The sequence below is a fragment of the Perna viridis genome, chromosome 2 (genome assembly GCF_037379345.1).
Source record: "Perna viridis isolate PV_CMFRI_1.1 ecotype Kerala chromosome 2, ASM3737934v1, whole genome shotgun sequence".
Lineage (NCBI taxonomy): Eukaryota > Metazoa > Mollusca > Bivalvia > Mytilida > Mytilidae > Perna > Perna viridis.
The window spans coordinates 24,668,185-24,694,096 of record NC_142446.1 but is presented as its reverse complement, the minus strand read 5'-3'; the positions used below and the strand labels follow the sequence as shown (position 1 = coordinate 24,694,096).

The 25,912-nt window shown below is 34.5% G+C and overlaps 1 protein-coding gene across 2 annotated transcripts in view; it reads right to left on the bottom strand.

Moving 5' to 3' along the window:
• Positions 1-25,709, bottom strand: part of LOC148624194 (uncharacterized) — a 41,041-nt gene extending 15,332 nt beyond the window's left edge. For both annotated transcript variants that reach the window (XM_088566759.1, XM_088566758.1), the window contains exons 1-3: positions 25,601-25,709; positions 8,021-8,094; positions 5,067-5,172 (exon numbers count right to left, since the gene is read on the bottom strand). In XM_088566759.1, coding sequence (XP_088422885.1) covers positions 5,067-5,172; positions 8,021-8,094; positions 25,601-25,686 — 266 coding nt within the window. In that variant the 5' untranslated portion in view covers positions 25,687-25,709. The remainder of the gene's footprint in view (positions 1-5,066; positions 5,173-8,020; positions 8,095-25,600) is intronic.
• Between the last annotated feature and the right edge of the window lie 203 nt (positions 25,710-25,912).

Here is a 25,912-nt window from a genome sequence, read left to right as displayed (position 1 = left end):
ACCCGCTAAATATGAATGAGTGATGTCAGGGGTTTGAGGCAGCGAACGTGGACTCAAAACCCTGACCTAGGAGGATGAATACCGGGGGACATTTGCGTTTCTTTTTTCAAGATTGTTATGCTCGGATCTATGAACGGACAGGACATTCACTCCCTTAAATCATTAACAAAACTTTGCTTGAAAATCGAAGCAAATTATACCTAAAATATTTCGGACCATTTTCCACTCAGCGATTAATGTTGTTTACATAAATTCCTAACATGAAATCATTGCTATACCCTAATGTGATACAAAAAAATTATACTTTTCGAAAAAGCCAAAAAGAAAAACGGGAATAGGTTATAACTGTTATAATAAAAAAATAGAAAGAAAGTAAAACAGACACTATTACAATATTAAACGGAAAAAGGAAGTAAGTAAAGAAATCAAAATACAAAGTGCAAGCCCCGTTCCAATTGTTTGGAAGAAATTATGTTTTAGCTGCAAGATTGTTTGCAATTATTTGTTGAATGTTGAATGATTTGTATTTAAAAAAAAAATAAAAAAATAATTAAATAGAAAAAAAATGATCAAGGGAACCATGGTTATAGCGGTAATCAAAAGAATATTATCCAGGGACAGAGATTAGACATAGAAAACAGACATACACAACAAAAAATATTAAGTAACTAAAATCATACTTACAAAGTGAAAAACAGGAAAACGAAAAAAAAGGAAAACGAAAAAAAAACATGTTATGGTCACAATGTTGCGCTCCTAAAAAATGTCAATAAAAACTCGCTCGCTATAATAGTTTTCACATGGTTGTCCGACGAGCAAGAAATTAATTAGTTGTGGCCTCAAAATTTACTTTCCGCCCTGCCTACTCATAAAAGTTAACGAAAGAGAAAAAGAAAATAATCAATGCCATTTTATGTAAGTATTTCAGTTTGATTTTTTATCCTCGCCGCCCTTACAAATGTTTTTTTTTTAATTATGAATTTAATGAGGGTTTGCCGTTGTAACACAGGCCCTTTTCGTACCGAAAATATTAATGCCGAGGATCAACAAAGAATGTTAAAATAAGGAGCATATATTTATGTAGTGAATAGAGTCGTCACACTCTGAGACGTTATATATATACGACGTCTCAGAAAGTGACCACTCTGTTTGCTACTCTGCTCCATCGGATCAAGTAGATACAGGGAAGATAGTGTAACCATAGAAGGGTCCGAAAAATTCCCGACGATGTTAGAACTGTCAAATTTGCGAAGCAAAGTTCTGGTCGTTCCATTCCGCGGGACTCGAATTCTTACCGCTATGACATCTATGGCAACACCGCCTGCACAAAGTCCAGCGCCCTAGACCACTTGACCAGCTAGGCTATATAAAAATATAGCTTCCGCTGGCCGGGTTATTCCTCCAGCGGAATTTAGAAAATTTTATTGTACATGTTAACAACGTTCATCCATCAATCAAATTCACCCATGAAGTTTCGGATACTAAAATTACATTTTCGGATACTACTACGTCTGTAATAGACGATGAAATGTCAATGGATATTCACAGCAAACCAACCGATAGTCACCAATACTTATGTCCCAATAGTTATCATCCAAAATATTGTACTAAAAGTATACAATACAGCCAGGCACTCCTAATTAGGCACATTTGCTCATCTGACGATACCACTAACAAACGTCTAAATGAACTCCGTGGTCATTTGTTATCGTGTGGCTACAAATCAACAGACGTCGGTCGGGGATTTGAACGTGCTAACAACATCAGCCGAAATGATCTCCTTGATTACCAATCCAAGAAAAAGAACAAAAGGGCTCTTTTTGTTACCATCCAGCCTTTGGGAAACTCGCAGCCACTTCATTCGAATTGGGAAGCTATTTAAAAACATCATACGCTCTCCAAAGTCTTTTCTGAGGCACCTTTTCTGGCATTCCGTAGACCTCGGGAAAGCTTCTGGATGAACCAATTACAACCAATTTCTCCAGATGGAATTAAAGCTAAAGCTGGTACAGCACTATATGTTACACATCAATACACCGTACTACTATAATTTTACTTTTCTTAATTGTTTTCCACATTTAATTCATTTCTAGTTTTTGATAAAAACACCTCCTTTCTTGTTTTCATTCGATTCCTGATCATTTGCTTATATGTACCTTTGATAAAGGTACAATCTGCCAAAGCCAGAATGTAATGATCTTGAACTTCGTTAGTTTTATGCTGAAGAAGGATACCAGATATCTATATAATCAATTCTATGTTACACCCCACTCTAGAATCGTTGCGAGGTTGCCGAATGATATTTCCTCGTAAGTAAACCTCTGATGATTTTGGGTAAGGCAGTAGAAAATCTGGAGCGGTATAAAAATACAGCCACACCAAGTATGTAATACATATAAGAAGATCCTACATAGATGTAACAACACCAAAATGTGCTGTCCCGTACTACCATAGTATACATTATGTACTAAGTTACAGACCTAGATTAAACCTACGAAGAGGAATGACCCGGCCAGCCAAAACTATATTCTTATATAGCCTAGCTGGCCGAGTGGTCTAGGACGCTAGACTTAGTGCGCCCCGTGCAGAATCGGGTCTAAAGAATAGGCCTACAGCAGCGCTAAGATTGTCGTAAAAGAGCAACACAGAGCAACTGAGATGTGTGCCCCAGGTGGTGGAATGGGGTACCCCTGGCATGCTGGGGTTGTCAGGCTATCATACGGAAAACCTGACCGCAAACCATAGTGGTGCACCGTGTTGGGAAAGATACCGACCCTACCCATCCCTCAATTTCATTTTCAAATTTGTCCGCCCTATTATCTTTGTGTCCCATCTTTTTTTTATCATTTCATCATCATCATTTCATGTTAATTTTATCATCCCTTTCATGTTCATCGCCTTATTATAGCTGACATATTGCTGCTCGTTAAAACCCAGACAATCAATCAATCAATAATAGACTTAGTGCAGGCGGTAATGTTATAGTTGTCACAGCGGTACGAGATCGAGTCCCTTGGTGGGAACAACCAAACAATTGCTTCGCAAATTTCACAGTTCTAACATCGTTTGGAATTCTTCAGACAATACTATAAGTTTACATTATCTTCTCTGTATCAATTTGATCCAATGGAGCAATGTAGCGAATAGAGTCGTTACATTCTAAGACGTTGCATAATATCGATTTGCTGTGGCATGTATCATTAATTTGATCCTTTATCCTACAAAATAACACCTAGATGAAGTATCCCGTACTACCATACATCGTGTACTAAGTTACAGCCCTAGATTAATCCTACCAGGATGAATGGCCCGGCCAGCGAAAGCTATATTTTTATATATTTATATAGATGGCCGAGTGGTCTATGGCGCTTGACTTTGTGCAGGCGGTGTTGTCATAGAGGTCACAGCGGTACGAGTTCGAGTCCCGCGGGAACAAATATATTTATAAACGTCTAAATATTTTTAACATCACCAGAAGATGGTAAAATTTAAATTGAATATTTCGGATAATTGATATCCTTCTTCAGCATAAAACTCATAAAACTATATGAGCATAAAATTCACAAAATTTCACTAGCATAAAACTCACAAAGTTCAAGATCAAAACAGATTCATAGGATCAAATTGATACAGAGAAGATATGTAAAGGTTAGAACTGTCAAATTTGCGATGCAAATTTTTGGTTGCCCACCCCCCCCCCCGCGCCAGCTAGGCTATATAGTAGTGGTCTAGGGCGCTGGACTTTGTGCAGGCGGTGTTGCCATAGATATTAAAATCAAAATCAATCGGAAGCTCTAGTATTATTTGATGTTGTGTTAAATTTCTGTTTGAATCGGTCAAAGCAAACTTAGGATATCATTTGACATAGAAAGTGCCGAGGAACAGTCAGACTGACAAGGTGATATCTGAAAGTAAGCAGGGTCCTTATTACATTCAAATTATATCAAATGATCGTTGTTTGACAAAACACATTTTTCTTTTTTTGTGAAGGAATGGAATACTCCTAGAACACCAAGACAATATTGCCATATCAGGTTAGCTACAGACAATAAGTATTAGCATTAACACCATCTACAGTCTTTATTTCAAGCTAAAATACTCAATATCAAAATGAAATACCTTAGCCATGTAAAAAAGCCTATTTTTCTACTTAAAACATATTTTGGAAATAAAGGACAATCAGTCAATATATAGGAAATTTTAGTGAAATATAGCAAAATTCTGAAAAAAGGAAAAAAATAAAGGAATATGGGATCACTTGACAACCTACTTGAATTTCCATAAGGGTCAAAAATTATTGATTAAAATACTACATTTTTCGATATAATAATCATGTGGAAGATTTTGTACATATATTTCAGTCAAAATTCCTTCACGTCGTACGAATCTGGATTCGGGTGCTAGACTTTTTTTTCTGAATCACGAACATGTACTGTATGTAAGTCAGAGAAATATTTTCTAGTTAGTGATTGTCAGAATCTGTCAATAACTCTTCTAATCCTCGTCTCAGTTCTACGTAAAACAGTTTCTGACAGGACAGTGTCACGACCCATGACAGATCTCTTTATTGGTGGTTTTGCATGTTTTACTCATATACAGTCCATTTTTAGTAAAGCCATTACTAAAAAAATGCGGCCAGCATCATTAACTTTTCGACCGATATGGTGTCTACCGACACCCCGAAGGTCGACAAATTATAGTAGATATCATATTAGAAACTCGGTGATTGTTTCAAAAATTAAATGAGACGGTGTGTTTACTATCAGTGGATCTGGTCTATGCTTCCTATATTTGTTGCGTTATGATTGCTTAATTCCTTAAAGTTTCTGAATGGTGTTTGTTGTTTTTTCTTTGATATTGGCCCGAGATTTGAGTTTGGCTTCAACCGCAGTTACCTAGGATTTCATTAAAAAAAACCTTTAAGTTTATAAAAACATAATACTGGTAATCAAAGTGCTTTTGTATTATTGTATTTCATAGATACAAAAATACATTTATAAATTAACTACAGCATTACAACTTTAAAAATTGATAATTGTGATCAGCCGATCTTCCACAATTCTTACCTTTCGTTTTGTTTGCAATCGCAAGGTACAGAACATGATGGTCCATAATGACCTTGGCATTGTGTACAATTTTCGCCTTCTTTGGAAGTTGACCCTTTCGGACATCCTAAAAACAAATTTAGATGGTCAATTAATACTTTTTTAAGTGAGAAAAAAACTATTTAAGGACTAAGGCAAACTTTTCCAGTATTGTGTTAATAGAAAAGTTCTCGCTGTATCTAGTTCACTTTAATACAAGTTCGTCAATAATCGAATTCATTTTACCAATTGCAAACCCCTTACAAATAGATGTTATAACATAAAATAAACAGCCACACCACGATCGCATCGTACCACCCTTGAACATACGTGAACAAACACAATAACATAACTCGTGAAAAAAAAACCATCAAAAAGTATATAGACTTAGACACCAACATTAATTTGATATTCTGTGGGCTGGGAGGGTCCACCATGCACACCCACTACTCATCAATTTCATGGTGATTTTCAGGTACCTTTGTATCTCCCATTAGCGAATCAATTTGTCGCTAAAGAATATTATCGGATTCTTTTTCAGTATAAGCATATATTTGTACCTCATTGGGCTGTGGATGGGTCAAAAAGCAAAGATTTTTGTCACTCAATTGTTCGAGCCGTTAAGTCTTCCTAGGACAGCATGTGTAAAACAAACTAAATAGATATAGTTGTTATTGTGTAGCCCGATGTCTCAGCTTTACAATGAGATGGGCAGACATGTTAATAACATCGACAATTAAAACAAAAGTTACCAACATGTCTTTTTACATCGATACTAAATATTACATTCAAAATCTGTATCACATGCTGTATTAACCCGAGACTCCTATATCAGCCCATGGGCCGCCGGCCCGCGGGGTGATATAAATAATACAGATTTTAACGCGTCATGTTCATTATATTATATATTTTAACCATACTTCAAGTATGGTCTGTAAAGGAGTGTGATATGGAGCATGCAATATAGGTCTAGGGGTGTGGTATAGGGTATGCAATATATGTCTGCAAGTGTGATATAGGGTATGCGATATAAGGTACACGATATAGGGTTTAAACAAACACTTAAATAATGCATATACAAACAAGTTATATTTTAATTAAATATATGATATAAACATTTATTATAGCCGGAAGAGCGTTACACTACTTTGATATTATCCGGATTATGTTTTAAATGTTGTATATATACGAATTTAAAGACATATATAGATATACGTGAATTATTTTGCCATTTAAACATGGAAAATTAAAATGCTTTCAATTTTTGTCGGTTTTAAGAAAGATTTATTCTATTAACTATTAAGTTCAACAATCTGGTTATAAATAAAATGTCGGTACCACCGTAGTACCCTTTCCCCATGTCAACAGGAAGAGACTTAATGTAAGTAAGCAGGTCAGATATAATTTCCATTTTTTTTATTTGGGTTGCAATACCTAAGTCCTTTACAACAAATTCTCTATTATTTCATCAAGATTGTATCTCCTAGCAAAGATTACGAAATATCTTAACATTGAAACAACAAGAAAAAAATCTTTCTATAATATGTGCATTCTTCTATTTATTGACTAATGTTGTATAGTATGGAGTGGTTGTGGTTCTGAAGGACAAACTTCTTAAACTTCAAAAAGGGCTATCCACCTAATTCTAGATGCTGAACCTTTTCCTCCATCAGAATCCTTGTTCAAACAATTAGAAATAATGAAAGTAGAAACAAGGATTTAATATCCCAAATACCTATACTCTATAGATGCACACATAACAAAAGTTTATGTTTCTGGAAATAAACCTTAATCACAAAGAAATGCTTAACAAGCAAACGTAATAATCTAAAAAATTAAAAGTAAACTCTTCAAAGATTCCTTCATATGTTATGGATCGGTCCTGGAATAAGTTATACAAATATTTACATTATAAAGCCACTACTAACTAATTCAAAATTAATACATAGAAATACCTAGAGACTTCTGAACTGAGTAGCGTAAAAAAGAAAAATGTTGCTGTTTACACTGTTTTTTTTATGTTCTATATTTTATGTTATTTTAAAGTACTTTGAAACTGACAAATGACGGAAATTCCATTTTATCATTGTTTAACCACGGGCTGACCATTTATGTCGCATTGTTTTACCCAAAGCAATAGCGAGGGGTTAAATGACGATATAAATGGCCAGTGATACAAAACAATGATAAATTAGAGTTTCCGTGATATATTTCGAATCTAATAGGACCATATTCTTCATATTTTTGTACAGACGCAGCCTATGAGTTGCACGAATTGATGGTCATGCGTTTATCACTTGTTTACTATGGTTGTGGTCTAAAGAGCTTTGAAGCACATCATATTAGAATCAGTTATTTTTAATTGTGTATGTTTTAGAAGTGTGTGATGGCATTTAGGGAAGATTAGCTTATTAACTAACTGTATAACCCTCTTGAAATAATTTGTATTATTATTATCATTAATATTATTATCATTATTATTATTACTCATTAAATAACACTATCACAATAAAGCTGACAAAGATAGCCCTTACTACCGTATATCGTTTACCCATTGACAACTCTATTGTTCAGACTGAGTTACAGTCATTAGCTTTAACCCAGTGAAACGGGAAGAAAACATCTCATTGTTGGCACGACATTTAATAAATAATAAGACTGAACTTCCATTCTTTCAATGTTGCTTTATTCACAGCAACATTTTATGGGTATATTATACTGATCTTTACACTTCAGTTGAAACTGTATTCAACGAATCTGTACGACCATGATAATGGGGAGTTTTAGCGAAGATTACATTTGAAAGTACCATAAGCTTACATTAGATGGGCATATCAGTCTCTATCATAAAAAATATAGATGAACATTTTATACATTTTTTCTCCGTTTATTTCGAAGATGAGATAAACCTACATGTGTAAAAAATTAATACTTACTAGTACAATCTCCTGTAGATTTATCAAAGAAGTAATCTGCACAACATACAGCATCATTCGTCTCAGTACGTCCGCTGAAATGCAGTCATCTAGTTTATTCAATAATGATTACTCTACAACTTATAGAATCATTAAAAGTATAAACATTACAAATGAAAGATGGGATTATTTAAAACACCACTGTTGTCTCCATTTGAATGACACTTTTATAAAAGAGTTAATGGTAACATTCAATTAGTTTTCGACGGTAGTTTATTTGCATTTTGAAAGAATTATTATTTTACTACAAATAAATAAAAATACTTTACCTGAGCAAATCATGATCATTACTTTTGTCATTATCTAAATATCAGACGGGAAACGTCATAAATATGATGGAGAGTATCGGTGCCAACAAAACGTGAACTTTGTTTTATCAGTTGGGCACCGACCATTTTTAAATGAGGGGTAGGTGGCTGGGATTATTTTGAAAAGAAAATGAAATGATTCCAGATTTGAGCAAAACAAATTTACTCAGCCTTGGACAGAAAAAAAGTTAACTTTGGCTGCTTCTGAAAAAAATAAATAAATAAAATTTCTAACCAAATATAAAATTCCAGCTCCGCCCCCTTCCTCGAGAAGAAAATGGTATGTACCTTAACTTAATATCACAGGCACTTGGAACAAGGATAAGAAATAGATTTTTTCCGTTTCTGAGCTCATTTATTTAAAATACCGCTGAAGGATTTCTAATATCACCGTCTTATTTAAAAAAAATCGATTTTTGAAATGCAAAATATGAATCTTGAATGTATAAGATTTATACGTTTTTGCCAATCTTGTACAACAAAATAAGACAAATATTTTGTTTTTGATAAAACGTCAAACGGTTTAATAAAGAGCTTATCTTGTAAATCATTATTTTCTAGTCTCAGCTTCTGATTGCAAGTACGCAATTAAATTTATTTATGATGAAGTATATATCATATGAAACTTAAGTAATTAATTCGATAAACCTGAAATTCCGTACCATGTATTAATTCCGTGTTTTAGTATGGAGACGGTTTTGCCTATAAGCGAGCACAGCATTTGTCTTTGACCAGTATAAAGTTTTCCTGTAGCTGGCAAACAAACAGTTGTAGGAACACGCATAAGCTGTACTTAGCAGATAATGTTGGCTATTCATATTTATTTGAAATAAAATTATTATTGAAATAAATGAATTATTATTAAAATATGAAAATATGTACATACGTGTTTTGAACCGCAAATGAATTTGTTCATTTGCCTATAATTCTGACATTTATATATTGTTTGTCTTCGGAACTAATTTGGGGGCCAAAGTAAAATGAACGCAATTGATAGCAATGCAACTTATTGAAGGTACTTCCAATCCTCTTTTGCTATTATTAAAAGTTAGATTCTTAGACGTTCAAGAAATCATTTTATTTTTTTTTAAAAATTGGTAACTAGATGTTATTTTTAATATTCCCTGCGACATATCCAGTTTGTTCACATCAATCTCGCACATGCAGTATAGACGTAGAGCCATCCGCTCTCGCTTGCTCGCTATCATGTTCGCTTATTGTCACGTGAGATTAGAATTACCCAAACACCCGTTTTCGTCTGCTGCATTGCAGACATTTTGATAAGTTTTGGAAACAGAAAAAAACATACATTTAATACTTCACTAAAAGTATATTTCAAAGAATGTAATTACAACATGATATCAGTCGAGGTCCTGGATAGAATATTTCAAAGAAACAGAAGACACAACCAAAAATGAACACAAAACAACCAAATCAATGCATACAAAGCAATAAAGTAAATAAGCAACTCGGACTCCACTAAAAACTGAGAGCATGGACCAGGTACGGTAAGAGTCCGCTGCGTTTCTAATAACAGCCGCCGAGTTGCTCAAAAAGTCTTAGTCGAAAGAAGAGGAAAGGAAAACTATGAAACGTTATACAAATCAATTCTCTTGGTGCAAATGGAAACACCGTAGTGATCCACGAGTTGATGGTGACGTCCGTAAAACTTTTGTTTTGATGTCTTCAATCTTCTAGCAACATAACCCTGTTCCAGAAGCCTAATTGTAAGAAGTCTATCACGGTGCAAAAAGTATGCGTAGTTACGGCAAGCTTTGGCATAACGTATAATTTATGATATGAAAACTCCATACTGTGGTTCTGAAGGGATGTTGCCACAGATGGAAGGAGAGTTGACAATACGGAAAGAAGAGTCATCGGGTTTTTCATAGTTTAGTCAATACTATTTCATTTAACATCGATTTCAAAGTTTAGGTCCAGATATGAGGCTGAGTTCATAGTGTTTGTAGCATCCTTTATTTCAAATTCTTTGGGGAAGATGCGATGTACAAAATTTCCGAAACAAGGAGTGTTTAGTGATTATCATAAAACGTCATCTATATAGCGGAAACTGAGACTAAAGGATCTAGCTGAACGATTTTCCTTCTTTTTGAACAGATCAGCTATAGACAGCCTCATAAGAGTGAAGAAATATGTCGGCAAGTAAAGATTTGTCCCCAAAGGAATGCCAACCGTTTGTTGAAAATTGTGTCCACCACACTTGACATATAAATGTATGTTGTCGATAAAAAATTCTAGCATTTTAAAAACATCTTTTATATTTGGAAGATGATTTGGAATCGTTTTTTTTTTACAAAGCATGAGGAATCTCTACCAACATATTTGTATCTAGGTGTAGCGTGCTTTTTTAGTTACAATTAACACTGCAAATGATTATTCCATCTACTCAGGAAGGCTGCAACCTACCCTTTACAAGATATGATCTTTGATGATAATGTTCATGATCATTCACTGACTTTGACGCCAGCTATCGCCTGCCTTGCAGCATGTATTGACTACAATTACTCACATTGTTTTATTACCATCATTTAATGGAAAACAGCCAACTGATGTTTTCACATTGATACGACGTTTACAAATAGAATCATAGTACAGTAAAGTTGTCAAATGCTATAACACTTAACAAGAGTCTAACAGTCCCCGGGTTATTAAAAAAACCATAATCCTCAAAATAATACTGGTCGCCGAAATTGAAAGCTTTTTTTGACCATTTAACATAAACACAAAAGAAAATAAGGAAAAATGTTCAATATCAAACAATAAAAAATGTACATGATTTACAGAACAGAGCCTTGATATTCAAAATCCGCAAACTACACTACAACAGATCCATCACTGCAGCAGGCACTATTGGTAATATAAGATGAATATTTTCAAGGCTCATCAAAAGATTTTAAATAAGAAGAAATAATACATACAAAGTAACAAAAATAAATGAGCAACTTGAACTCAACTAAACAATGGGATTATGGACCAAGTGCACCGGCATGGTAAGCGTCCTCTGGTTGTAGAAACGCTCACCGAGTGCTTCATAAAAAGTCAACCGGAGTAGACGAAAGAGGAAAGGAAAATAGTGACACCTTGAACAAATCAGTTTTCATGTAACAGATGGATACACCGAAACAATCCACGAGTTCATGACAACCATAAAACTTCTATAGTGACGACTTCAATCTTGTAGCACCATTACTTTGTTCTAGAAGCCAAGTTGTAAGAATTCTGCGTAGTCTGCAAGCTCTGGCAAAACGTCTTTGTTGTGATATGAAAAATCCATACGCAGGTGTTGAAGGGATGTTACCACAGATGAAAGGAAAGTTGACAAATTTGAATGAAAAGTCATCACGTTTGTCGTAAAGTTTGGTCAGTAGTTTTGCTATACCATCGATCTCTAAGTATAGATCAAGATATGAGGCTGACTACACAGTGTCTGCAGTATCCTTTATTTGAAAGTATTTGGGGGTAGATGCCATGTAATAAATCCCCGAAACTAGGATTGTTTAATGATAATACATCAATATAGCGGATCTAGCTAAACGATGTTCTTTTCGGATCAGATCAGCTATAAAGTCAGCCTCATGAGAGTGACGGAATAGGTCAGCAAGTAGAGAAGCACAATTTGTTACCATTGGGATGCCGACCGTTTGTTGAAAAACGCGTCTACCAGACTGGACAAATATGTTGTCAAGCATTTTTAGAACATCTTCGGTATATTTGGAAGTTTGGAAGTTTTTAAGTCGGGATTTTAACTGAGTATAGGGACTAGAAGTATAAAATGTTGACAAATCATAGGTTTCAATGCTATTATATTCTGATAATAATCTTGAAATGAGGGTCTCCAACAGATCTCTCGAATTGTTCATGATCCATATTGAATCAATATCACTACGGTAGTAACAAGTAGTACAAGATCCTTTTTGACAGCTGTGAGTATAGAAGTTAAAAGTTTTGAAAGAGATTTGGTGGTACATTTTGCAGATCCAGCTATCTAACGTTGTTTGTTTGGATTCTTTTGGAGTGTAGGAATCCAGTACATAGACGGTAAATCCCGATCATCGTCTTTGGTAGAGAGGCCAAAAGATGATAGCACAGATTTATGGTGTTCCACCATCTCTTCTTTGAAGAGTGTAGTGGCAGTATAGGTCTTATCAATGTTATTATTTTGTACGTCTACCTCTGATAATAAACATTGGATGTGATACGTTTTGCATACAAAAATAATGTTGTTTTGGGCTTTGTCTGCTGGTAGGACAACATATTTATTCATGTGTATAGACAATGTTTTTGCTGCATCCGGGTCTTTGAAAACTGATGTAGCATTTATACTCATTGATCTACTTAAAAGTTTCATTCGTTTCAAAATTAAGGACTTCGCGGCCTGTAACCACTCTGACAGAGAATAAATGTCTTCTTGTTCTCGTTTTATCCATTTTCTTGCATAGTCCTCCACGGCATCCATAAGAACTTTTAAGTTGTAATTCCAATATATGAAGCGTGGTTCACAGTACTTGGCACCTTTAGAAAGGACCTTACGCAGAGATCGTTTTCGATGGTGCTTAAATTTCACGTAACTACGTGACCGGAAGGACCATATTTGAATGGAGAGTTTTTGCAAGAAAAGTCAGGTGGTTTAGCTTTGAAGGTCCTCAATCTCGAGGTTCTGCAATAGCCTTTTATAATTGAAAATTTTGGATGCGATAGATGAAGTAAAGGAATATGTAATAATCGGTATTGATTTGTCCTTGAAATATGGGGGAATTTTATTGGTTACGTTTTTGTAATGGATCATGTTAGCCAAATTAATTGCATCTATACCTTTGTTGACATACGGTAGTGGAAGAAATGATCGTTTTTCTTCATCTTGACCTTTTACACTAACTGGTTAAAGAGTCTGTGGAAACCAATATCCAAAATGATGGCAACAAGTCTGTATAATGACGAGGAGGTAGATGTCAAGACTTGTTTTGTAAAGGAATTGTAGTAGAGTGAAAAATATTAAATTAACCAATGAATTGCCATTACCAACTTTAAATTCGTTTTGTCAAAAATATATTGTTTTCGTAAAATTAGTGACCTAATTCAAAATGGCTGGTCACTTTGGTATTTACTGTCTCCATTTGAACCTTATATTCCGCCGATCTCCGATTGATTCTTGAGAGGACTTTGATCAAATTATTTGAATTATCTTCATTTCAAATGTTTTCATCGCTTGATTTTCGGTAGGTCAAACTTCTTTTATGTAAATAAACGACTTACAATATCCCAAAACTTCACACTTGCGGTGGCTTCAACATGTTAGATGCTAGAGGTAAGGGTGACACCAAGTCAGAAAATGTCATAAAAGAACCTCAAAAACAATCCTGATAAAACCATTATTACAGACGATCTTATCAGAACCAAGGATTTTTATAGAAGACAATAACAAGGCACGTTCAGCATCAAAGAAATGCATTATGGGTATTCTCGCTGTTAATCTCCCCACGCAACATATTTATAAACGTATTATATAAATGTGCGCGAGATTCCAATCCATCTATATTTAAAACCTTGCCAAAACCAAGCAAACTGTATAACCACCACCTAATTAATGACTTTTTGGAAATCCGATGGCAGGATGTTTTAATTAAAGAAGAAAGGACAGATGTAGTTCCCATCAATTGCTGTCCTTATTCAGTAACATTGTCGGTTTCTACATATGTTTTCCTCATGCCATCGTGTTGCGATGTTCCCCGTAATGTTTGGTTACAATGAACGCTTATTTCTGCCATCGACAAGTTGAGCTGTCAAGATAATTATGTCAGTATATTGACATAACTATCACAACAAGTCCACTTAAAAATCTTTAAAAAAATCGACTTAACGACATTTTATGTCGACTAAATAAAAAAATTATTCAGTCAAGTGGACATCTTTAAATTTTCTCGACAAGTCGACATAGCATATCTCAGAATCTCGTCCTTGGGTCGAGATATTAATCCCCACTGTCGTCGTGAAATCAGGTTGTTGAGAATCTTATGTTGACATGTCGACATTATTATCGGAAAGGTCAACTCATCCTTTCTGAAAGCTGGAGTAAAACATAATAACCCACGTAGCCTATGGGCTGTGCGGGTCCACTTTGCACCCCTACTCATCAACTACATGGTTATTTTTAGGTCCCTCAATACCTCCCATTACCGACTCAATTTGCCGCCGAAGACTATTCTCGGATTTTTTTTTCAATACAAACCTAATATATTTGTACCCTACTGGGTCAAATAGTCAAGATTATTTTGTGACCCAATTGTTTGAGCGTTAAAGTCTTCCTGGGACAGCATTTGTTAACAAACAAAACAAAGAGGTATTATCCTGTTGCCCAATGTCTCAAATTTACAATGGTACCAAGAAAATGGCGGTAATACTAAGGGTTTTAGGGTAAAATAAAAAAATGTACCCCTACCCCACCGAAAAATGCCTTATATTGACCGATTTTTTCATGTCAAAACACCTGGAGTTTTTATGCTGCAGGAAAAAATGGCTTATTTGGTATTTTGTGTTTAGTATTATCACAATCTATACTTCTGGGGATCTTTCAATGAATTTTGACGATTTTCATAGTCAGAATTTTATCGAAAAATGCAAATTTGGGATTTTGCCAATTACAGGTAAAAATGAAGAAGATATGAAATTACGAATTTCCTCTTTTATGAAAAATTCAATTTTGTCACATTGAAACTGAAAAAAAAAACGCGCCTGAAATGATACATCGAAAATTAAAACAATAGTACCCAACATGTCTATTTTTAGTTAATGTTGAGATATTTTTTTCATGGGTAGGGGTGGCAATTTTCCACCTAACTTGACTTTGGAAATTTCAAATATTTATTACTTGGGTTAATTGGAAAACTAAGACGCTATGTCAATGTACCGCATCACGGTAAACTTGTTTGAATTATGATATTTTAAAAATTATGACAATAACGAGTGATATAAAAGAAATTCTGAAATTCTGAAAAATTCCTTAAGTATGAATGCCTAAAATATGAGTTCTAACGTGTCAGTATGCTGTGAATGAGAATTCTCTTTGATACTGAGCAGTTCTCTAGGGGTAGGGGTCAGATTTTTAACATTTTTTTGAAAATGCTAAAAAACTATTTTTTTTTTGTAGAAAATTTAATTATCTATTGAATTAAACCAAATTTGAAACGTTTTTGTTGAGAAATAACACTTCGAGACGAATTTATGTGACTTTTAAGGGAAAAATCTTGGCTTTTTGACCCAGTGGGGTAAGATAGGCTTATACTGAAAAAAGAATCCGAGAACATTCTTTGGCGACAGATTCGGTAATGGGAAGTCTAAAGGTAATGAAAACTTGTTTGTTTGTTTGTTGGAGTTTAACGTCCGAGCAGCAATATTTCAGCTATATTCAGGCGATGCATATGAAGTGGATGATAAAATGAACATGAAATGGTGATGGAATGAAAAAATGGGATGGGACCCAAGCATAATGGGGTCGACAAATTTTGATTGCCACTGGAAATAGGGAGAGGTGGGTAGGGTCGGTCAATTTAGCCTCCTATGGCGGAAACCTATGGTTCCTACTCCTGGAGAATACCACAGTAGGGTTCTTTAACATACGAGCATCTATCCCAACACGGTGCATCACTATGGTTTGCGGTCAGGTTTTCGGTATAATAGCCTGACAACCCCAGCATGTAACACACCAGGGGTACCCCATTCCACCAACTGGGGCACACAACCCAGTTGCTCTGTGGGCAGAGCGCCCTAGCCCCGGCTTAGGTTCTGAGCACTATTTAGTCGCCTTTTACGATAAGCTTAGCCTCGCTGCTGCAGGCCTATTCTTTTGACACCCGGACCTGCACGGGTCGGTAATGAAAGCAGAAATATTGAAGTCTTATAAGGAATTATTTTAAAAAAAAGTATATTTTTTCTACTCTAAAAGATAAAGGAGTTATAAAACTGGTAAGGTTATTGGTAAGCTGTACTGTCTCATCACAGTGTTTATTTTCATATTTCAATTTGAATATTTTATCTAAAAAAAATCTTGATTTGTAGTAGATGGCATCATTCCAAATGTTTTCCCACCTTATACAAATACATTCCTCAATATACCCATTTGAAACATTTAATCAATTTTTCAAAAGAGCAGAGTTACTGGGGTTGGCATCTTTGTTCTAGAAGTTGAACCCTTTCTATGCGTTATTTCCCTTTTACATCAATATCACTTTAAAGCATATTAGGAATCATCCAATTGCTATCGTGACCAAAATCCTTTCAATTTGGATTACCTCCCTTTCCCCAGGTCTTCAACCCTGATTCAATTCAATCACGTGACACACTAAATCAATTGCACGTAATCGCCTTAAGAAGAGGTGTCGAGCGAAGATATACCCACAATCTATGTATATAAATAACTTTTTGGCGTAAAAGTCCTAGTGTTGGTAACTTTTTTCTATGGAACGCCTAAACTGTCTGATGAGATACACATTTGTTTATGTGTTGTCAATTTTATATTACTTGTTGTGGTTTTATAATTACATGTGGTCATTTTGTATTTACGTTATGTAGGAAGATCTTTACATTATGTCGTTTTGTCTTTACTTTCTGTCAGTTCGTCTAGGATATACGTCATGATATATCACCCTCGCTAGGATAACACCCTCAAGGCCCTGTGCAGGTTCGGGTGTTAAAAGAATAGGCCTGCAGCAGCGCTAAGCTTGTCGTATAAGGCGACTAAATAGTGCTCAGAAACCTACCCGGGGGCTAGGGCGCTCTGCCCACAGAGCAACTGGGATGTGTGCCCCAGGTGGTGGAATGGGGTACCCCTGGCGTGTTACATGCTGGGGTTGTCAGGCTATAATACGGAAAACCTGACCGCAAACCATAGTGGTGCACCGTGTTTGGAAAGATGCCACGTTCCTCGCACGTTAAAGAACCCTGCTGTGGTATTCGATAGGAGAAGGAACCTTTGCGCTCCGCCACAGGAGGCTAAATTGCCCGACCTTACCCATCCCCCTTTTTTTCCAGTGACAATCAAAATTTGTGGACCCTATTATCCTTGTGACCCATCCTTTCTTTTTTCATTTCATGTTCATTTTATCATCCATTCCATGTTCATTGTCTGAATATAGCTGAAATATTGCTGCTCGGACGTTAAACCCCAACAAACAAACATCAACGTTACAATATATCACCCTCTTCTAGTATACATCACCCTCGACGTCACGATAGATCACACTCTCGTATTCAGTATAATATAACACATACTGCCTGTAGTAGAGGGTGTTATGCATCGTATCACACTAAGTAAATATATCACCCTCGACCTCGTCTTGTCTGATATATTTACTTAGTGTGATACTACAGCATAACACCCTCTACTACAGGCAGTATGTGTATAATACCAACTTTCTTAATAAAAATTGCTAGTATGTTATAAACCTCCACCTTGCAAAATGTCAAGAAACTTAAAGAGAGACTTGGATTTTTTATATCATAATTTGGTAATAGCTTATTTTGATAATATACGACGACTTCATGCTGACAAACAAATAGCAAATGAAATCCATCACCAATACCGTTTCCACATAAGGTTGTGGAATACATTTATTTTTTCCACCTTTCTATTTCTATTTCTACATGTATACGTAAATGTAAATTGGAAACTTTAAATTTTGTTAACCATATCCTATTGTCAAAATTTAATCAGAGTAAGTATTTTTCGACACCAAATTCCCTTTTGAATGTTCTATAAAATAGTCCCTTTAGAGGAATCAGAGATAGAGCTGTTCCAATTTGAAAGAAACTGATCACTGATCTAATAAAACTTGTTTCAAATACACGTTCGTATGGATCATATCTGTTTGGTTCAAAAATATGTAACCAAGACCAGTATTTTCCAATAAAGATTTGATACTGTTGAGCCTTTCAAACTTGAATCGATCACTTAACATAGACATAAGTCTATACAATAAACCACTAATTTTTTTATCATTATTCAAGAGTTCATTCCAATATGACACCATTCTTATTTTTACTCGAGAGAAAATCTACCAAGCTCCAAATTAACAGCAAAATTAGGTGTGGTATTCCTTACATTCAATATTCGCTCACAAAATTTCAAATCAACTTATTATATTGCTTTTGAAATTTTTATATCCCCATACTTCACCATTCCCATACTTCACACATCCCCATACTTCACAATCCCCATACTTCACACATCCCCATACTTCACACATCCATATAATAAAAAGAAAAAAATATTGGTATGTATTTTAGCGTCATCCAAATATAGCCGACAGTCCATCGAAAGGACATTATATTCATCGTCAAGAGTAATTATAACAGGAGATCTAATTGTTGATTGCTGAACTAAACTATAAACTTAATTATATAATGAATCTGTACAATTTGACCAATACAATAACTGATCCCACTAAGGTAATTAATAACAGCCAGACCTTGCTTGATACTTTTTGTTTACGGACGACTTGGTTGTCTCTGATTCCCATATAATTTGAGTCGATAGACAATACAACAATCACGAAGCTACAATTGTATTCTTACATATTTCTTTGAAAACGCAAATTTCGTATAAGAGACTTGTACGGGACTATCAAAACTTTCAAAATCTGATAGCTGCATTTGACTGAGAAACAATCAAGAATTCCAATAACTCCAATTTTACCCAAAAGTACTAAGATATTATGTAGGACTGTTCCTAGAAAAGAGGTAACAATTCGCCCAAACTTAAAGATATGGTTCAACTCAGTGTTACGTAGAGAAAAAAAGAAAGCGCAATAGATTCCACAAATTAAAACCCAAAACAAATAGGATGTCTATATTAATAAATACAAAATGAAGTTCACAAAAGATACTAGTGAAATTTCTGGAATTTGTCAATAGAAAAAGGAAAACGGTATCTGGTGAATTCGAGGAAGCGTGCCTACTCAATATTTATTTTTGTTCTATATCTACAGTTAATGATACTTGTTTTCGAACACTTGATTTGGAACAGCGAACGAACGCATCTATTGATATATTTGTCATTTCTTTAAAAAAAGCCCTAGGACCCGATTCAATCAGTCACCCCATGCTTAGAAATACAAGATAAAATTTGTTTTCCGTTATCTTTGCTTTTTAATTTGTCCCTTCCGACAGCCCAATTCCCTGAACTGTTGAAAACTGCGACTGTGATGCCACTTTTCAAAAGGCGAGTGTTACTCGAAATTTCAGACTAAAGATCTATCTCACTTATATCATCTGTTGGCAGGTTTTTGAAAAGATTATATTTAATTAAGCACATGTTTAATCATTTGTTGTTCAATAGCTGTACAAGTAGTTATCCCATGCCATTCTACCGATCACCATCTAATAGAAATTTATCATAAAATAACAATGACTCTCGAAGAAAGAAATATATCTTCTTTTTGTTTTCTGTGATGTATCTAATGCTTTATGAACGAGTTTGGCATACAGGTTTACTGATAAAACTTTGATATTCGTGATGACCTGATCATTTTTACCAGATTTTTTAGTGGATGTCCGTCACATCGCTATCATACTCCGCACAATCTTACTCTACAATCGAAGATGTGATGAATCTAGATCTAGAGATTATAGCAGCATGACCTGAAATACGGTTAATACATTTTAATTTCCAAAAAACATTGCTAACCAAACCTTACGGAAGACATTGATTATTATTTCAAAACCAACCCCTTTTTCCAGATTCTCCTTTATTCAATTTCTTTGTTTTAGTTTCATTTCTTTCATGTTAATTTGTATTGCCTATTCTTATTCTCTATTATTAATATTCTTGCTCATGTCTTATTACCGTCATTATGCATTTTAGCTTACCTGGACCAAACATTTGCCATCACTTTGCCTCCGCTTCCGTAAATTTTGCCAAAGTTGCCCAAACTTAACAAAAATAATAAAAGGGTCAACTTCAACTTCTGAAAAAATTTTGGTTCCATTTGATTAAACAAGAAGGCCGCCTAACCATTGAAGCTTCTGATTGGCTAGGTTTTAAATATCTACTCCTCTGACACCACTTGTGCCAGTGTCTCGAAACTTAATAGGGCTAATGAACTCAATGTTTTCTACAAACGAGTAATATTTTGTGTGGCTCAGTCGCTTAGCAGATGGCCGCGGCCAACCAAAGTTGCTATTAAAATCCTATTGGGAAACACATTTTGCCTACTTGTATAACTTTACTAAGTCAATAGAGACTTAACTTAATAATAAAAGGGATAACTTAAATATCTGATAAAAAGTGGTTTCACTTGATTAAACAAGATTGCCACCAGTAGCCATTTAAGCAGGTGATACAATGTATAATGTATAACCACATGCTTTCAATTTCAAGGTGATTGATTCAGGCTCTCTGGAACCTCTAATTTGTAATCATAGTTTTCATGGGAGGAGACCTCCATAATGTTGTTATAAGTTGAGTCCAATCCCTTGCTTACAATTTTGAGCATATAGATATAATTCTTCTGTCTTCTTAATTCCTTTTCTCCTGTAAACGAGTGTTCTCCATCCTTCACGATTTTGAGCTGATCTTGCTGCCTCTGTCCACATTCCTAATCCCATATTATGTCTTTCTCTCTCTATGGTTCTCCGCCAGGTTTCTTTTGGCCTTCCTCTTTTTCTTCGTCCTTCTGGTGTCCATGTCAACGCAATTCTTTGGTGCGAGTTGTTGTTCATTCGTAATACATGGCCCAACCATTTCCATCTTCTGGTCTTTATTTGTTGACTGATTGTTTCCACTTTTGCTTGTTCCCTAAGATTTTCATTACTTATCTTTTGAGGCCAGTAGATCTTGTATATGTAACTTAGACATTTGTGTTGGAATGTGTCCAGTAGTTTGTCACCTCCTTTGGTCATTTTCCATGTTTCACAGCCGTATAAAAAGATGGAGATCACGTTTGATTGAAACAGTTTGATCTTGGTCTTTCTGCTCATTTGGCCACTGTTCCATATTTTACTGAGCTTATAAAATGCTGTTCGTGCACGCCCAATCTCCTAAGAATGTCCTCATTTGTACCTCCCGTGCTGCTGACTGTTGCACCAAGGTAGACAAAGTTGTTCACGTCCTCTACCTCCTTTCCAGCAATCATGATGGGTTGATCGTTCTTGACGTTAAGGCGCATAGATTTGGTTTTTGCTGCATTAATTTTTAGCCCAGTTGTTGCATGTCTGTTCAGGTTTTCTACTTTTTGTTGCATTTGATCTTTCGTGCTAGAAAGAAGGGCATTGTCGTCTGGAAAGTCTAAATCATCTAGCTTTGTTGTCATTTTCCATCGAATGCCAGTGTTGTTATCTTTGGTTGTTTGTCTCATGATCCAGTCTATGATTAGAAGGAACAATAAACCTGACATGTTGCACCCCTGCTTGACTCCTGACTTGAAGTCAAACCATTCATATATACCTGTGCCATCAACAACTGAACATTTGTCTTCATACATGATCTTAACCATTTCTATCATTTATTCTGGTATACCATACACCTTCATAATTGTCCATAAGGTTTCACGATGGACACTGTCAAATACTTTTTCAAAGTCGACGAAGCATAAATAGAGGTTTGAGTTCCATTCGATAGCCTGCTCTAAGATGTTCCCGTAACTTTTGGTCAACTTTTGTTTAAACTAATTAAACTAAACAAAAAGACAAAAAGTTGCTACACCCAGCACCGGATGATCAATATGCATGAGTTTCCCCTCGACAACATGTCTATCACTTTTGGAAAAGACAATTTTTCAACAAAGAATCGGCATTCCATTTGGAACTTATTGTGCCCTCTTCTAGCCAATCTGTTTCTTTATTTTTATGAATTGGAGTTCCTTCAAAATATTGTGATATACATATAGATGAAAGAGGCTAGTTTCCTTTAATTTCACATTATACACATACTGCATGTAGTAGAGGGTGTTACGCTGTAGTATCACAGAAGGTAAATGCATCACCCGAGACGAAGTCGAAAGTGATATATTTACAGAGTGTGATACGATGCTTAACACCCTCTACTACAGGCAGTTTATTATACTGAATATGAGAGTGTGATCTATCGTGACGTTGAGGGTGTTATCCGAGCGAGGGTGATATATCATGACGTCGAGGGAGATAAATCGTGACGTCGAGGGTGATATATCCTAGAGAAAGGCATGCCCGTAGCCAGAAATGTTCCAGGGGGAGGGGTTACGTTGACTCGGGGCACGACCTTCACGGCAAATTTATAGAATATAGATATAATGTACAAATAGAAACAGGAAAACTATAATTGAACTTTAGGAAGTATTTGTCTTTTTTTTAAAACGCAATTGATATTGAGATGGTTTAACATCACGTGATACCATACAAATCAAACTTTTTCGATGGGTTTCTACTTCGATTTTCAACTCTTTTCTTTTTTGTTGATAAAATATTAAGATCAATAACTTATCAAAACTCGTTGCTATAGTGTGACTAGAACAAAATCATGAATATCTATAGATGATATCATAATATATTTTTTTAATTTAACCTCTTTAATAAAACTAGACGAACATGTGCAAACATTACAAATGGCAAAATTTTAACTCTTGATATATATACTTTTTAAATTTATTGTTGTATATCTTCATGTATATTTGCAACAAGTTTATTTACATCATCTCACTCAGATCTTTTTAATGCAAGAAAGATAACTCTAATTTTCAACTTGTCCTTTTTATTTGTAACATTATTTATTATTCATAATGTAATGCAAATGAGTAAATACAGTATATTTGATTCCAACAGCATCTTCTAAGCTTATGAATTAGGGATTACTTGAGATTTCCTTTAATGTGTATAAAATGTGTTTGAATTGGAGAGTTTTTTGTTCACCATAAACTAATATGATTTAAAAATCTGGTGAGGGGAGTTTAAATCATTTTACTTCAATATTTTAAGGCGTGAGGGGGTTAAAACTCCATACACTTGTTTTTTACAAGCTTAAAAGTGAACCTCAACTATAACAATCCACAATCATGTTAAACTAAAATTTTACTGTTTAAAAATATAAACAATCTATACAACAAAAAGGGTTTGCAACATTGAGCTACAAAAATAGTTTCCTATTATCATTGAAAATGGTCAATTCTCATTTTAAAGTTTAAACAGTATTCTATAATGACCTCTGATATAGTGTTTTAATGCGAAAGTTACATAATTACCCTTTTTTAACATATACAGACAAATGAGAGTAATACTAATAAAAGCTATGCAAAAATAAAACTAATCACTGACATTTGTACCTTCAAATGTATCATGTAATGCGTGTGTGTTTCAGTATGCTATGTACTTCATAGCTTACATATATATAGCTTACAACTAATATTTTGATTATGATCTTCCTACATATTTGATTTTAATGCTGCTGATGAGAGGTTACTCTTTGAAACACGTGTGCAGCATATCGAAATTTTCAATATATAAAACTGGTATTTTTTGTACTTTAACTTTATTTTTTATTAAAAGCTTTAAAGAACCTTTAAAATATATATTATAATAATTCTACACTTGACTTAGTGATATTGTTTGCCTTAAATTACTGCCGAATAAGGTTTTTTTCCCCTGGAGGTAGTTTCCAATTTGAAATCAAAGTACTCATGTACTGAATCAATTTATATCGATCGTTTGAATTTTTGCATTCCTCAGGAAGTATGTGTATAATGCCCTACTGTACATTGTTACAAGGGAATATTTCCTCCCAGCTAATATAAAGAGATGGAACCACCTCGACATTTTAAATAAGAAAGATAGATTTATTATCCAAATTTAAGTCAATTTAAACTAAGACTAAGGATCCATCCATTGTACCAATTTTTGAAAATATTTTTCATACGGGTCTAGAAACCTAATAAATTAAATTATACTGATGACCTGACTATTTTCATCTTTCACAGATCAACTATGCAGATGTGGTACTAGAATTGGAGGTGTTGACCACTACGTTTTTCATTATCCTTTATATGTATTTTTAAGTATCAATATCTGTAAGAAGCAGGCAGTGCATGAAACTTGGTATGAAAAAAAAAATTGAAAGTGTATTTTGAATATTTGCACCATCAGGATCAATTTAAGGTAGAAAGGTAGTCCATATGAGTTTGGTAAATTGAGTTATAGTTCATTGAAATTTACTGAAAATGAACATTTAAAGGGCAGATAGCTCTGTCAAACGAGACTTACACTTGATAATTTAAGATATCCATGAGATATTTACCCACTAAATGCAAACATTTTACTATGTGGAAGCATGAGGAGAACATTTGTATTTTTCAGCATGTTTTTCAGTACACAAAATAGTTAGAAAGATTTCTTATTGTATGACTTGTAAATGAAGTAAATATTTTGTGTGTGTTTTTTTTTTCTTTGTTACAAAATCGTTATCACCACATCACCTTTCTCTACATTTAACATTTAGTTACGCTCATTATATTAATGTATGGTTCATACATTCTTAAAGCATGCTCTCTTATACTGTATTTGTTTATATTTATATACTGTATATAGGAAAGAAGTAAATAAGTATGACTTACTTTTGTCAAATCTCTATTTTGTTTTGAGCAAACTGAAGGAACAATGACCGCATCATGTGTTAATTGTGTGTTATGCCTCCAAGACAGTATTCTGTTTTTAATGAATATTTTAGATTTTGGTTTGCTTTTTCAGTCCTTGTCTTTTTTTCGTCTATTGAATTAGACTTACATGGTGTGTTGTACCAGAAAAAAAAACACTCCTTATTTTTTTAAGGTTTGAAGCTCGGTTCCAGATCCTATTGTTTATGGAGAACTATGGTGGTCTCCATTTAAAAGTACTAAGACAAAATAGATTAAGTACATTGTATTGGCGATAGACTAACATCAAATTAATACCTATATATTCAGTAACGTTATTTAGTAATATTGAACTCATTCATTATTTTTCTCTTTAATTGGTTGACAGATATAGTCTTTAATTTAAACTTTGGTATTATCACATGCTTCGCCATCGCCTAAAAGTTATATCGTATTTTTCATTTCTTCTGTTGACAGTTGATAATTTTTGCCAAGTTGCTCATGCGGGGTAGTACTATGCATCTTGGATTCTTATACAGCTCGTCGTACTGTCTTTCAGTTATATCTGATCGAAAAACAAAGGTCAATAAACATCGCAATCATTGTTTAAAATGAATTGAACTTACCAAAAAGTGAGGCTATTATCTTTTTTCCCAAAAATTACAACGGGATACACAACGAACAGAATCCCCCAAACAAAGATTTTCACCATAACTAACAATTGACTCACAATGAGGAAATATGTCAAATTTATAGAATATAGATATAATGTACAAATAGAAACAGGAAAACTATAATTGAACTTTAGGAAGTATTTGTCTTTTTTTTAGAAACGCAATTGATATTGAGATGGTTTAACAACATTCAACTCTTTTCTTTTTGTTGATAAAATATTAAGATCAATAACTTATCAAAACTCTTTGCTATAGTGTGACTAG